This window comes from Chaetodon auriga, chromosome 13 (genome assembly GCF_051107435.1).
Source record: "Chaetodon auriga isolate fChaAug3 chromosome 13, fChaAug3.hap1, whole genome shotgun sequence".
Taxonomy (NCBI): Eukaryota; Metazoa; Chordata; class Actinopteri; order Chaetodontiformes; family Chaetodontidae; genus Chaetodon; species Chaetodon auriga.
The window spans coordinates 18,414,811-18,428,646 of NC_135086.1; the positions used below are offsets into that span (position 1 = coordinate 18,414,811).

Sequence of the window (13,836 nt, forward strand, 5' to 3'; positions counted from 1 at the left end):
ACTTTTAGTGGCCGCGATGCTTTTCACACACAGATCTTTGCTGGAGCAGTACAATGCAGGATTCTATTGTAAATAGTGAAACAACTTAGCAAGAAGGTCGCGAAGACGGAATGAAAGAAGCGGTTTGTTTACAGCTCAGGAAGCATTAATGAGTCATAAAACCACAAAAAGCAGTGGAATCCCCCCTTTGATAGTAATAAACGGGGCAAATCAATCCATTTTATGAATAAGCCTTGTACATTTTTAATGGTTTGTTTGTTTGTTAGCCTTGGGGGTGCAGTATGTGTTTGGGGAAGGGCGCTCCAGCGATAACCTCTGTAGACTGTCTGCTATCTGTGTTTACCCAGATACAAGACACCTTGCAGAGGTTGAATATCCTCATTATTACTCGAACGTCTTCCTTTAATGCGCCTCGGCTGTGTCTGCTCAGAACCGCCCTTATCAGTGGGAGAGGTCCCAATTTATCCGGGAAAATGCTCCGTGTAATTTGCTGTGAAAAGTGGAAAATATTCATCTTTGTATGCAAGAATAAGTTGGGTCCCTTTAACTCTTTAATGTTTGATTAGTCTACTTGAACTGGTATTTTGTGAAAGGGCAAAAAGAAAGAAAACGTACTAAGAGAAATGATGACTGCTCCTTAATTAAATGTCATTCAGTCACTGCGGGGATGTGAAACAGTTTGATGTCCAAAAAAAGGAAATCCATATGTCATCATTTAAATACAAAGATAACTTCCAGATACAGCATAATTATAGTACCCTATTTCATACCAAATTAGTATATTTAGCCACTTAAATTTCTTTACACTCATATGAAGAGCTGACCCTTTTGTCGTGTAATTGCATCAAATTGAATGTGTTCGAGCTTCGCACTGACACTGACAGCAGCCATTGTCCTGCTAAAATGTATAGTCTGGGTTGAAATGAAACAGAATTTTTTTTTTTTTCCCCTCTTTTCTTTTTTTTTTTAATCTAATCCCCGTTAGTTTGATGCAGCCACAGAGCATGCAAATGTCTGCAGTCTCTCAATCACTCTGATCATTGCCTTGAAGAGTGGAGTGAAGGAGGAAACTGAATAACAGGCTGCATTTTGTGTTTTTGTTCAATTAGAGGAGCATTTGTCTGCCACCCATGTCTCCTCTGCTCCACTCTGCAAGCCTCACTGTATAATTAACCTCAAATGGCAAAAAATGATGTTGATAAATTACACAAGCAGAAGGGGAAAAAACAAGCCTATCACTCGCATGAAAGCCGAGAGAAATGTGTGGGTACATTCTCAACTCCAAACTGAGGGAGGCGAACGGAGAGAGAGAGGGAGGGGGGGAAAAAATAATGAGGGCATAATTTTAGAGAACTAATTATTTCTATTTGTCTTTTGTCACACTTCTCTAATTCTGCGATATTAACACAGTCTGTGTTTATTAATTGCTTTTACAGTGTTTTGAATCGGGTCCAAGAGGGAACGTGGCTCTTTTCACAGGCAGGCAAGCTACTGGGACCGTACCTCGCCAGTACTGCCTGGCAACGGTGCACATGTGAATATCTTCCCCCAGTATCTTCTCTGGTTCCCTGCCGCTTCCCACTCGATGTGTTCGGCAAGTTTACACGACCCTGTGCGCAGAGATAAAGTTCTTTGTTGCAAGATTAAACATCAAAACAGTTAAAGTGAAATTAAAATTAAATGAATGAATGTCACTGAAGCAAAAAAGACTGTAATTAATGGATCCCTTAATTGTCTTCATAAAATATTTGCATGGGCATAATTTGCATAATTTACATGTATTAATTAATCTTTCAAAGGAATTTTATGCTGAGAGAAGCCAAAAATTCCCTTTGTTTTATTTAGCATCTAATGAAATATTTATTCTCTTTAATGAACTTTTCATCTTGATTTGAATATAAAAATACTAAAGTTTTAACATATTTTAATGAGACAGCCTTTCACAGAGCAGCGTGTCAGGACGTCACCGGCGTTTTTTTTTCCAGAAGCAGATGTTTCAGCTTTTGCGCTAATGTTTGAATGGGTGAGATTTGCTTATCAGACCCCCGCACTCATCCCCCGTCTTCCACGATGATGCGATCCGTTAGAAGTAAAATGCTGTGGCGTCGGAGCAGCTTGCGCCGAAGAATCGAACGGACTTTCATTAACACCCCTATAAACTGCTCCGAGTGTGAGGCTTAGCAGGCAGGTAGACAGACTGAGAGGCGAGCGTGTGACGCTTCGTCTGCTCTTGTTATGGAAGGCGTGCATGTGTGTATCAAGTTGTGTATCCCGGCCCACACTCCTAGCGCTCTCCGGCCCCCTCCTCGGCTGTCTGTCTGTAGCGCTGCATTCATGCTGTAATGACTTTTACACAGAACTCGGTGGTTGTTGCTTGAATAGAGGCAGCCAGAGTGCAATGCCTTCGAGACCTACGGCAGTGCTGGGTAATTAGCCTGTGTGTTTGTACGTCACCCAGCCCCCCCCCCCCCCCCCCCCCCCCCCCATACACACACATGCTGTAAACACACTCACACAACAAGCCTTTGTTGTCTCCACCCTCCTTGCACGACAATACATAAAACACAGGCTTAAAGGGAGAGCAGTAATTGATGGAATATTGATAATGCAAGCAGTGCAGGTTTTAGATTCTAAACCCTCAGCGATAAGATAAGAAAAATGTTTTTAACTATAGGAAATAACCTGATGCTCTGCTACCTTTAGACCTATGCTCCACGTCTCTGTGCAATAGGAGTCGAGCGTTGTCTCTGACGTCCTGTGTCATGTCCAACAACTTGCGCTGCTAAATGTCTTTGTGTGCGTTTTTCTCTTTAACATTGAATTATTTAGGCGCACTGCCATAGAGAGGTGTGCTTCCTTAAAGGCATTACTGTAGCATTCTCCGGCAGAGGAACTGTGAAGGTAATAAACGTCAAACATGCTCCTGAGCTGTGCCTAACAGATGCTTTTACCAGCTCAGCGTCGGAGCAGCACTGCTCGCTCAGGCGAACACTCAGACAAGAGTGTTTCACTGGAAATGGACAAAGCTCGTTAGGTTGGAGGTGTCTGGAGATAACGCAGCACAGGAATGTCTGCCGTTTTCAATAAACACTATTTCCATGCAGGAAATGTCACTTAGAGAGCGCTCGACATCATGAGTGCAGTATTATGTTCAAACAAGCGTATCAGTAGAGATGTCTTAAACACATGTGGCGTACAATTCTGATGCCTGCAGTGTGGTTATCATAGCTGCTTTTACAGTGTGTGCTTCGTTGGTAATAAAATATGCATGTAACAATGTAATTATATTTGTACGTCCTGACTGATGTACTGTGTATGATTTTAAATACGAAGGTAAAAGCATTTTGGTTAGGCCTTATTTTCTTTCTACCCGACGTCAACGTCATTAGATGATGTCGCGAGTGTTAATGTATACGACTGTAAGTGATGTTTAACCACGTTTGACACGCTTGCTAACTTAAGCCCTCAAATCGGTTTCTGAATCCGTAGTCGAAAGACCAGGGGGCAACATTTTGAAGTTACATTTCATCAACAATCACATCCTGAATGGTGCGTGTGCGTCAGCAGGATGTTAGCTGTTGGCTAATTCTTGGCTCCTGTGTGTGTGTCCTCTGTTGCAGATGGGAGACTGTTCCTGAAAACCACAGTGATGTACTGATAAGTCCGCGAGGAGCTGGAGGAAATAAAAAATTCTGACAAAAAAAAAAAAAGGAAAAAAAAGAGAGAAAGAAAAAGAAAACCCATGAAGATTCTCAAGAGCCCTTATCCAGGCTGAGTTAGTAGAGGGAAGAAGTCAAGCTGCTTGTAGGAGTTCAGTGGAAATGCTGTGTTCACCCAAATGCTGGAGGAGGTTGTGTCTGAATGTAGAATAAGAAGTCTTTTTCTCACAGAGGCCAACGTTAAATAGTTTGATAAAGCAGGTTTTGACGTAGCGGGTTGGCCAGCGTGAAGGATAAACACATATATTGAGCACAGTAAAAATGTACCCATGGTACACTGTTGGTAATAACTCATTAATTCTCAGCACTGAAGATTTTTATACTGTATCTCAGCCAGCGAGAAAGCTTGGAAAAAGAAATCCGACTGAAGTTCTGTTTTGTATTTCAAATTGAATTTTGAGACGCTAAAAGTGACACGTGGAGATGAACCTTGTGAAGAAAAGAGAAAAAAAAAAATGTGAATGATCCGCGTGTTCGTCAAAAGAGAAGACTGATGTTTGATTCTCATGTTTTCTAAATTAGATGACGATACAATCAAGTTTCATTTTTACCATTGTTGTACATACAAGGTCTGATGATGCTGATAGGAAAACTCGCTCTATCGAACCCGAGTGGATTGATAAGGTATGTGTATATAACGTTAAGAGGTATTGTGTATGCAGTAGAGCTATTAGGCAAACAATACCACCATTTATATAAACCTACAGTTTTGTTTTGTTCTATTTCTGAGCCATCATTCTTTCCTATAGCTGCCATTTTGGTGAGAAAGCATGCAGGCATGTAAATGTTTGTCCTGGAATTATGATATTTAATAAATCCTATATTGTGCTGAACAAATACTAGGGTTGACTCACTCGAGCCCAGATGGTTTTGAAAACATAATTATCAAACATTTCACTTTCAAAATGAAGACTTTTGCTGTCGATAGTACTGTAATCTTTGTAACAGAGGTAATATTTCTTGGAATTTACTGTACATTTTTGTCATGAGACACACTCAAAATCAGCACCTCTCAATGCTTTTTTTTTTTTTTTTTTCTAAAAAGATGCAGACTAATTATGAGAAACAATCAGTCATGACACAACTTTTCGACTGACTACCATCTAACGTCATTGCTCAAATCCCTGTTGACTCTCCACAAACACACTTTTCTTTAGTCTGGAGTGTTTCATGATATCCTGATGAGGAAAAAAAAAAAAAAAAAAAAAAAAAAACTCATGTTAAGTTATCATTTTCCTGTTTCTTTCCCTGAAGAATTTGGGTGCTGAAACACCTGTGTATATTCTCAAAGACATGAGCTGATGTCAGTCCTTTAACTGCAAACCAGTTTCAACCTTATGTGTTACAATCAGAGGAGGAGGAGGAGGAGGAGGAGGAGGAGGAGGAGGAGGAGGAGGAGGCGTGTCCCATGTTCACAATGTATTTGTTCTTTTTGTTCTCAATGGAGTGTCTAGGTCTGTTGTCACTGATAACTTATATAGCTTCTCGAATCATCTCTTCATTGTACTTCAAATTCAAATAAAGTTAACATGTTGATGATAAACTATGTGAGTTAACTATGTTGCTCGAACACACTTCTCGGTCGTACGAGTCACACACTGATCTGACTTTGTATCAGCTCGATGCAGGAAAGGCCGCTAACACGTAAACATGTAGCTGGTCGCCGCTGAGACAGCCAAGCCTAACAGTTTAATATGATCTGATACAAATGTAAGCGAGTGTTTGGGGGCAGCTCCTTTTTTTTCTTCTTCTTCTTCTTTTTTATTGTGTTTTTTTGCCGTATTGGTTACTGAGACTTTTACAATCAGCCCTCAGTCTTTTAACTCATTTCTGTGTATTATGAATGACCTAAAAAAAACATTGCAGGTATACTGTGCTGTAGAAAAATAAATGAGCATATTGTTCTTCACTTTGTATAGCAGAAAAAAAAAATGTATGAGTAATCAAATGATGAGAATATCTTGTGTACGTTTTCCTTTCTTTTCACTGAGTGTGGATGCAAGCGTGTGCGTGTGTGTGTGTGCACCCTTTGCATGTGTGAGTGTGTTTTTTTTTTTTTTTTTAAATGCGCAGGCTAATCCTAGATCAACTATGTAAATGAGGGTGTGACCAAGCTCACTGTAAATAAATTATTTCATGTGTACTTTCAAGTGTATGACACTAATTCACAATATATCACCATAAAATAAACAGCGCTGCTTTGAGCAGTCGTACGTGCTGCAGGGTCATGCATCGTAATATCCACTTTACTGTAACACTTGAGCTTTGAGGGAGTCGTTAAGGCATCGTGACGCTCTGCCATCCATGTTGCGTTTGTGAAGGGTGACGTTGCCTGTTTTTGTGGCCCCTTTTTTCTCCCTGTGCATGTTTTTAATGATAATTTGCACTGACCATTCCTGAGCGTCGCTGTTTGTTTTCCTCGCGGGACACTTATCCACAGGGATCATTTCAGAGCAGCTGTAACAGGTACAGCTCTTAAGACCCATGAAAAAAAAAAAAAAAGAAGAAATCGACATTGAGAGACAAATTTCTCTAGTAAGCAATTCTGAGTGAAATGTGTTGACACAGCAGGCTCGGCCCATTCCCATTTTGCATGCTTTTTAAAGCATGGCCGTAACACAGCCACAGAGATGAATAATTGACTGATTGCTGCATAATTCAATGCTGCATTGTAAAAATTCAAGGCCTGAAATATTTCTTCTTCTTTTTTTTTCATTAAAAATGAGGTTAAAGTTTCAATCAACCTTGAAAGAACAATATGACACACGATGGGCAATCAATTGTGAAGCCATGCTTCTCGTCGAGTTCGGATTCGCACTCACTCTCCAAAGTTGAGTGAAAGAAACTGACATCGCGTCCTCTTTATCCGTTTAATGGCCCAATCCTTCCTTCTTTTTGCTGCAGTGAAAGCTCCGCTCCACTCGCCTCCAATGAGCTTGTGAGACATCCTCTGTTCAGAGCTATTACTCAGATATTCTGTTTATTTCTCTATCTGATGCCTTTTCCTGCACTGGCATCTGAGAGAAGAGGCCCCGCAGCTACATGTTTCATATCACTGCACATTTTGTAATAAATTCAATTCAGTACAAATATGACCATGAGGCACGGAGACTTTAAATACCAAATGTGCATTATAGCTGTGTTGCATTTCACTTCACAGGAAAGCACAGTGCCGATTGCATATTCACAGCACTGGAAGCTGTGTGAGTCCTGTGCTTTATCTACTTGGCTTGACGTGGAGATGTGCTCATGAAGACATCGTCCAGACGTGATTATTCCGCATGATCCTGCCTCTCGTTTCACTCTTTGCGGAACGTCACATTGCACAGTTTCTTGTTGTTTTGCGTTTGCTCGGACAGCTGAAGAAACATGTTTCCCGACACCGCTGACAGGAGTTAAAGCTCCTCCCCGGGCATCGATTAACGCCCGACAGACTGATCTCTGTGCATCAAAGTGACGTTTTTAGAAGTTTTTTCCATGAAGAAAAAAAAATCCCTTCACGCCTTAAAATTGCTTCAATGTTACTCTACACCTTTACCTTCATTCAATATGCATGCATTTAAGTGGTCCCTCCCTCTGTCTCCACCCACCCTCCTACTGCTCTGCTGCTGCTGGAGCTCACCTTCATCGTCCACACAGACGACGCTTTCTGGCAGAAAGCCATGAACATGCACTTGATTTACCGAACCCTATCTTGCTAATGCTATACTAGCTGCTTATTGGGATAACCTTTATCATGACAGACTTTCTTGGCAAATTTCTCTCTCAGAATTATCCTAATGAATGTAGCCATCGTCTAATTCAGCAGCTCACCTGTTTAACGTTTGCTGTAACTTTCTTAGTCATGCCGCCGTCATGTCCTGTCAGCATTTGGCATGACTCTTCATGTGACTTGGCAGGCTAACGTTGGCTAACATTATGTGGCACACCGCAGATTGTTTGGACAAAGTCAACGGTCGACCTGTGAGCTCGCCCCCGCTGTGTCCTCAGGCTGAAGGAATGGAGCAGCATTGGGCTTCAATGCAAGTTTTGTGGCAAAATCCTTTTGTTTTTGTGTGAAAATTTCAAAACAGCGATCAGGAAAATAGCTGCATTACCTTTGGTAATTTATGAAGGCTCACTGTTCAGCCAAAAACAGGACGTGGTTTTGAAAAAAGTGAAACTTAGCTTGCAAAATATCGATACGTAGCTACACCTCACCCAACTGCATTGTTAACCCCGACTGAGCTAATTCCTTGCTCATCATCGCGAGCAGGAGATGGCCATTTACTGCACATCTCTTGATAACTCATTGGTGCCCCGAGTCTGTGGAGAGACATTAGGAAGGTGCAGACTGATCGTCTGAAAGATAGGACTAATGTCACCTAATCAGATAGACCATTATGTATTAGCGAAACTACAAAACAGTTTTATCTGACAAGGGCCAGGCCACATTACCTAAATTAACATTTTGCAAGCGTGAACATGGAAGACCACAGAGGCAAAGGGAGGGCGAGGACTGCGGCCTGCGCTTAGACATTCGGCAGTAATTATTAATTTATGATTGTCTCTGGCCTTAATGAAAATGAAAGCCAGGAAAGAGAACAGGGAGGGATAATGTGGCGTGAAATTGAGTTTCATTTGTACAGGGTCCACCTTTTAACTCTGCGCTTCTTAGGCGGAAATGGAGCCGAGCGCTTCCCCCTCCGTCTCTAGAGAATGCATTTCACTGTTTTTCTTTTTTTTTTTTTTTTTATCATGCTCACTCTCCTTTCAGTCTTTCAGTCAAAGCATGTTCATATCCTCTCATCCTTTTGTGATATTTGGGGCCAACACGCCCTTTAACATCTCCATTACTCTCATAAGGCCTTTTCAAAATGACACAAGGCTCTTTGATGTGTGATAACTATGTCAACAAGTTTCTTGAATGGAAATGTCTCCGCACAGTGTTTCTTTAATGTCAACAAGACAGCGCAGAAAGGTCTCGGGCCAGGTTGGCATGAGATGGAGAGAGGGTAGAGAGAAAGGTAGATTGATTTACACAAGATTGTATGAAGTATAATGCATTGTTGATATAATACAAGACAGGTTTTTTTCTGTGCAGACAGATGCTGGGAGTGCTGACCTCTGTGGATTGTGACGTGCCAGTTTAAAGCTTACCCTTGCTGCTATACTGAAGTGGTAATGGTTGAACAGCGGGAAGGATGGAGGTGATAAGGGTCTTTGCGTAAACATGATGATGGGCATTAGATCCTTTCCATCTTATTTGGTAAGGATTTAATTACAATATTCCTACATGTTGTAATTCTGCCCACTGTTTAACAGGTGGTCTAACTAGTTTGTTCATTACTATTATTTCCTGTTTGTGGGTAAACCAGTGCACAGGAACAGCCACGCATGTCCACCTTGTTCTACTTTTAACGGCTGCCAGAAACTTTAAAAGTCCAGTGTGTCAGAAATGCAGCCTAATATTCATAATCATGCTTTCATTAGTGTATAATCACCTTAAAATAAGCATCTTCTGTTTTCGTTACCTTAGAATGAGCTCTTTGTATCTACAGAGCGAGTGGGTCCTCTTCACACTGAGTGTTTCAACAGTAGCCCAGAACAGACAAACCAAACACTCCAGAGAGTGTATTTTGTGTTTTTAGCAGCCATCGTAAGTTCTCCTACATGCTTAGAAGGGGAGGGTTTGGCGAGGTGTATTCAGTCTTTGGCAATCTGCAACCTCACCACTAAATGCCACTAAATCCTATGCACTGGTCCTTTAAGAGATGTCATGACACAAAACATACAATACAATAGATACAAGACATGCAATCAGGTCATGGAAAAAAGCTATAAATTTATCAGCGACACAGTTTTAGAAGATCTGGCTTTGTAGTTGCCAAATGCTGTGTTTAGCAGGCAGTCGCTGACTTTGTCTGTTGTTTGGTGCTGGATAGGTGGTGTCCAGTTAGGCTCTTGTTCAGTTTTTCAAAGAAAAGCTGCCTCTCGAGGGTGAAAAAAGGTGAGCCTGAAGCAAAACAGTAAAGTTGTGTGCCATAAAATCCAAACTATGAGCAGAAAGATGCTACAAAAGTCAGTACAACTGGGGAACCGCCGAGCCGGATGGCAGACATCTGATACATTGTTCATTTAAGAATATTGATTCCAGCAGCTCGAAGTAGTTCCTTACATCATACCTTGAAATAAGAAAATTTGAAACCAGGGCTGTTCTATGTGGGGCCCATGGACCAAAGTTGGCCCACCATAAGGTTTGATTTGGCCCACTGGATGTTTTTAATTAATTTTAATATAATAATATTAAGATATAAATCACTGTTTTTTTTGTGTGTTTGTTTTTTTCATGAGGTAAAGATGCTCCTCAAATATGTAGAATCCCTAATAATTAATTATTTACAGAATGTGAGAATGGCAAGCGGAGTGACACAGCCACAGGAAGTCAGTCAATTAAGGGAACTTGGGATCCTAGAACCATTTTGCATCTTAAAAATACAAGACAGTAGGGGTTTGCTTTGGCCCCTGGCCCACCATTAACCTTCAGTTTTGGCCCTCCAAAGCAAAAAATTTGGGCGTCCCTGTTTTAAACCATTCAGTGCATAAAATTACCATTTGAATTGTCTGTCATCACAGTAAACATCAATGAAAGAATTGTTCAGATTTCAATAACTTACATGGCTTTTACAACAGAATTAGAATCCTTAAGCAGCCACTTCACGTCACGATACATCACTGCCGACCATGAAGACGTCCTCAGATCTGAAGTGGTGCCTGTAAGCTTTGACAGAATTACTCACAGAGTATCCAAATCACCAGGGTTGGTTATATTAAGTCAATTACATTTTTACAATTGTGAGCGAGGGATGGTTAATTTAGTTTGACCCAAGAGCCCCCGACACTCCCCCAGATAGCAGATGGATGAGACGAGTGACCACAGGCGTGAGGGAGTGCGTGTCTGAGTGTGTGTGAGCCCACTGGATTAGTCTTCATTTGGCTCCTCTGTCATAAGGGAGGGGAGGACTGAACACTGTGTGGCAGAGCAAAGAAAACACACAGGGTCAGTCGAACACACACAAACACAAGCGCGCGCTATTAACCTCCCCCCCAGCTCATCAACTTTATTTTGCAATCTTCCCTCAGAACCATTAGAATACCCTGAAGAAATGACTTTCCAATTAAAGGGGATCTAGAAGAAGAGTTTTTTATTTCTTTTTTTTTTTTTTTTTTATCTCTGGCTGCTGGAGTTCTTTATTCCAATAATTTAAATTGGAATTGATTTTTCAATTTACCCACTGACTGCTACGGACACAGAGCGCAGGGCCAAATAGAGCTACGTTCCCAGAATATTCGTCATAACAGCACGCCACATGTAAATTTGCACAGGCGCCCTAAATAGTAATATATTTCCTCCTGTGAGAACAGTCAGGCAGGACAACACATTTAGGCCTCGTGTGATTAAAGCCTCAGGTCGGCTATCTCTCACTTTATGTGGTGTTTTCAGGAAATGTTATCTGATTTCCCTCCAATCGGTCCACGCTAATTAGCCGAGGGAACATTCTATTCATTTTTGAGAACAAACATGTTCTATCGCATTAGTTCAGATTTGTACTCTTAGCACTTTCTCAGACACACTGCTTGTAGATTTAGTGTTTATGGGCTCCCCTGCACTCAAAACCAACACTCAGGCCAAACTTTACTATTACACAGCATTTCCCACATGTTCTTAGAGCAAGAGGAAACAGTAGTCTGTCCCAGGCAGGGAGCTAGGGCCTCACATGTTTAAGTTTGACAAACTATGCCTGTGAAGTCCGCAACAACAGCAGCTCCAGCTGCGTTCTAATGAGCATTTATTGTGTCTCTACTGCAGCGAGCACTTTGCAGAGCCTGCTTCAAAGCCAGCCAGATTCTACTCGAGCTGTTTTACAGATGCGTCTAGAAATCCGAGGCCGTTTCTTCTGTGGACGAATGGTTCTGTCTTGTGCTCCTGACAGCTGCGCAGGCTTGTTGTTCGCTCTCTCCTGAGTTGTTTTAATAAAGTTGTGCTGCAGGAGTAGTGAGAGAAGATTAATGGACGCACAGGAAGTGTGGCAGTTGTGAGAGGATGCAGGACAGAGCGGGCCAGCAGCCATCTGTTCCCTCTCCTTTACAGCTCTCTTAATGGAGAAGCAAACCAAACAACATGGATCTGAGCCCTGCAGACAGACACACACGTGCACACACACGCACAGACACACACACGCACACCTCAGTTGCACACAGCTAAACACATCACTATATGTGACAGAGATGAGAGCTAGGCTTTTGTCATTGTATTCCCCCTTGTTGAATGTGTGTGTGCACATGCTTGTGTGTGCGTGTGTGTGCGCGTGTGTGTGTGTGTGTGTGCCTTTTTTTTTTTTCTACCTTTCAGCGAAATAAAGTTGGGTGTGAGCCATGGCTGTGAGATTTAGATGAAAGACGCAGCCTGGATGGAACGTGATTAAGAGATATGTTCTTGAGGCAAAACAGGACTTGGCATTTGCTGAGACAAAACCTAATCAAATTAAAGCAAAACATGGCCATTGTTGTGGAGTGTGTTCTCTGCTTGTGTCACGTTTGAAATGAAACAGTGTAAAATAGATATGGGCTTGTGTCTGCGCAGCATCACCGACACAGTGGCTTTATTCACATTTACACACAGGCACTGACTAATGATGGTTGTGCCCAATGATGCCTAAAGCACTTTATAGAGCTGTCTGGGTTGTAAAAAATGTTTACTGTGATGGAGCTGAATGGCTCGCTGAAAGAGTATTATTGTTTACAAGTTATTGTTTTAGATTAATTCACTCAGCAGAATTGTTAAATTCTCTGTCTAACAGGCATGGCCACCTCCAGTTCATTCTGCCGTCAGTAAGTATTTGCTGTTCCTCCTCCTGTGAGTTCCCACTCTTTGCCGGTGCTCCGTATTTATTATTAGCCTATAATGAAATCTATAGTCCGACTGTTTCTCATTCTGTTTGTTTTGAATGAACGCAGACCATGTCACGTTAAATGACAACATGCATCGTCTCCCTCTGTCTCCCAGTGAAGACATCTGTACGACATGATGAAGTTTCCTCTCTGAGTATCAATCCTGTAATTGAGCTCAGGGAGAGGAGACGTGATGTGCACACAGAGGAAGTGAAAGGCCTTTCTCGCTCTCCCCTCTATCCCTCCTTCTCTCACTCTTTCTCTCCCTCCCTCCTTCCCTCTGTGTCTCTCTTACACACACACACACACACACACACATACACACACCACAGGCTAATGCTGTGTCCTCCCTATTTTCCCCCCCGGGCACACACAACTCTTCCTCTCTACCTGCTTTTACAATACATTTGTCAGTCAGCTCTCTTTAGACGCACAACAGTTGAAATGAGTGCATTAGCATTAGCTGCCATAATATCACTCACTGTTCAGGGCACCGTGCACAATGGCCCAGGTCTCGGCACAGACGAGAGGCACAAGTGGAGTCTCATAATAGTGTCTTCACAAGCTTTTCACAGCACTGCATCCTGAGTGAGACAGCATCCTGGAGCTACAATGTCTTAACTCGTGTCTCTTTATCCGTCTTGTAATGTTTCTTTCTCCTCCTGCTCTTACGATACCGTGGATCATGAGGAACCTGAAGTGAGACCGGATTAAATATTAACACAACCTGACGCAGTCCCCACCGGAGCTCCTATTCCACTTCACATGATACAATTAAAAACATTCCCACATGCATTGAGTGGAACACTTGTCAAGAACATGCTGCTTTACTGACTTAAAATAAATCTCATGCTAATCTACGGAGAACCTGACAAGGAGGAGGCCAAGGTTTCCATGCAGGCACTTAGCTGAGTAGAGAGTTGGAAAAAAAACAGAGAGAGAGTCGAGGGCCTTACATTATTTATATGTGCTAATGGTGGCTGTCTGTGTGTGTGAATCAGCAACAGAACAATCTGCTAAAATAGACACACAGCTGTAATCAAGGCCATACATTTCCTCTCCTTCTGCTGTTCTCTGCTAACTGCAGGGTCAATTGGAGTCAGTTTAGTAGCATTTCAAACTCTTGCTGTGGATTATCTCCTTTTAATGGAGACGAAAGACAACGAGGGAGCAGGCTGCAATCGCC

General features: G+C 42.0%; 1 protein-coding gene across 2 annotated transcripts in view; it reads left to right on the forward strand.

Moving 5' to 3' along the window:
• Window positions 1–4,906, forward strand: part of dachd (dachshund d) — a 90,415-nt gene extending 85,509 nt beyond the window's left edge. For both annotated transcript variants that reach the window (XM_076747099.1, XM_076747098.1), the window contains exon 11: window positions 3,621–4,906. In XM_076747099.1, coding sequence (XP_076603214.1) covers window positions 3,621–3,658 — 38 coding nt within the window. In that variant the 3' untranslated portion in view covers window positions 3,659–4,906. The remainder of the gene's footprint in view (window positions 1–3,620) is intronic.
• The last annotated feature ends 8,930 nt before the right edge of the window (window positions 4,907–13,836 follow it).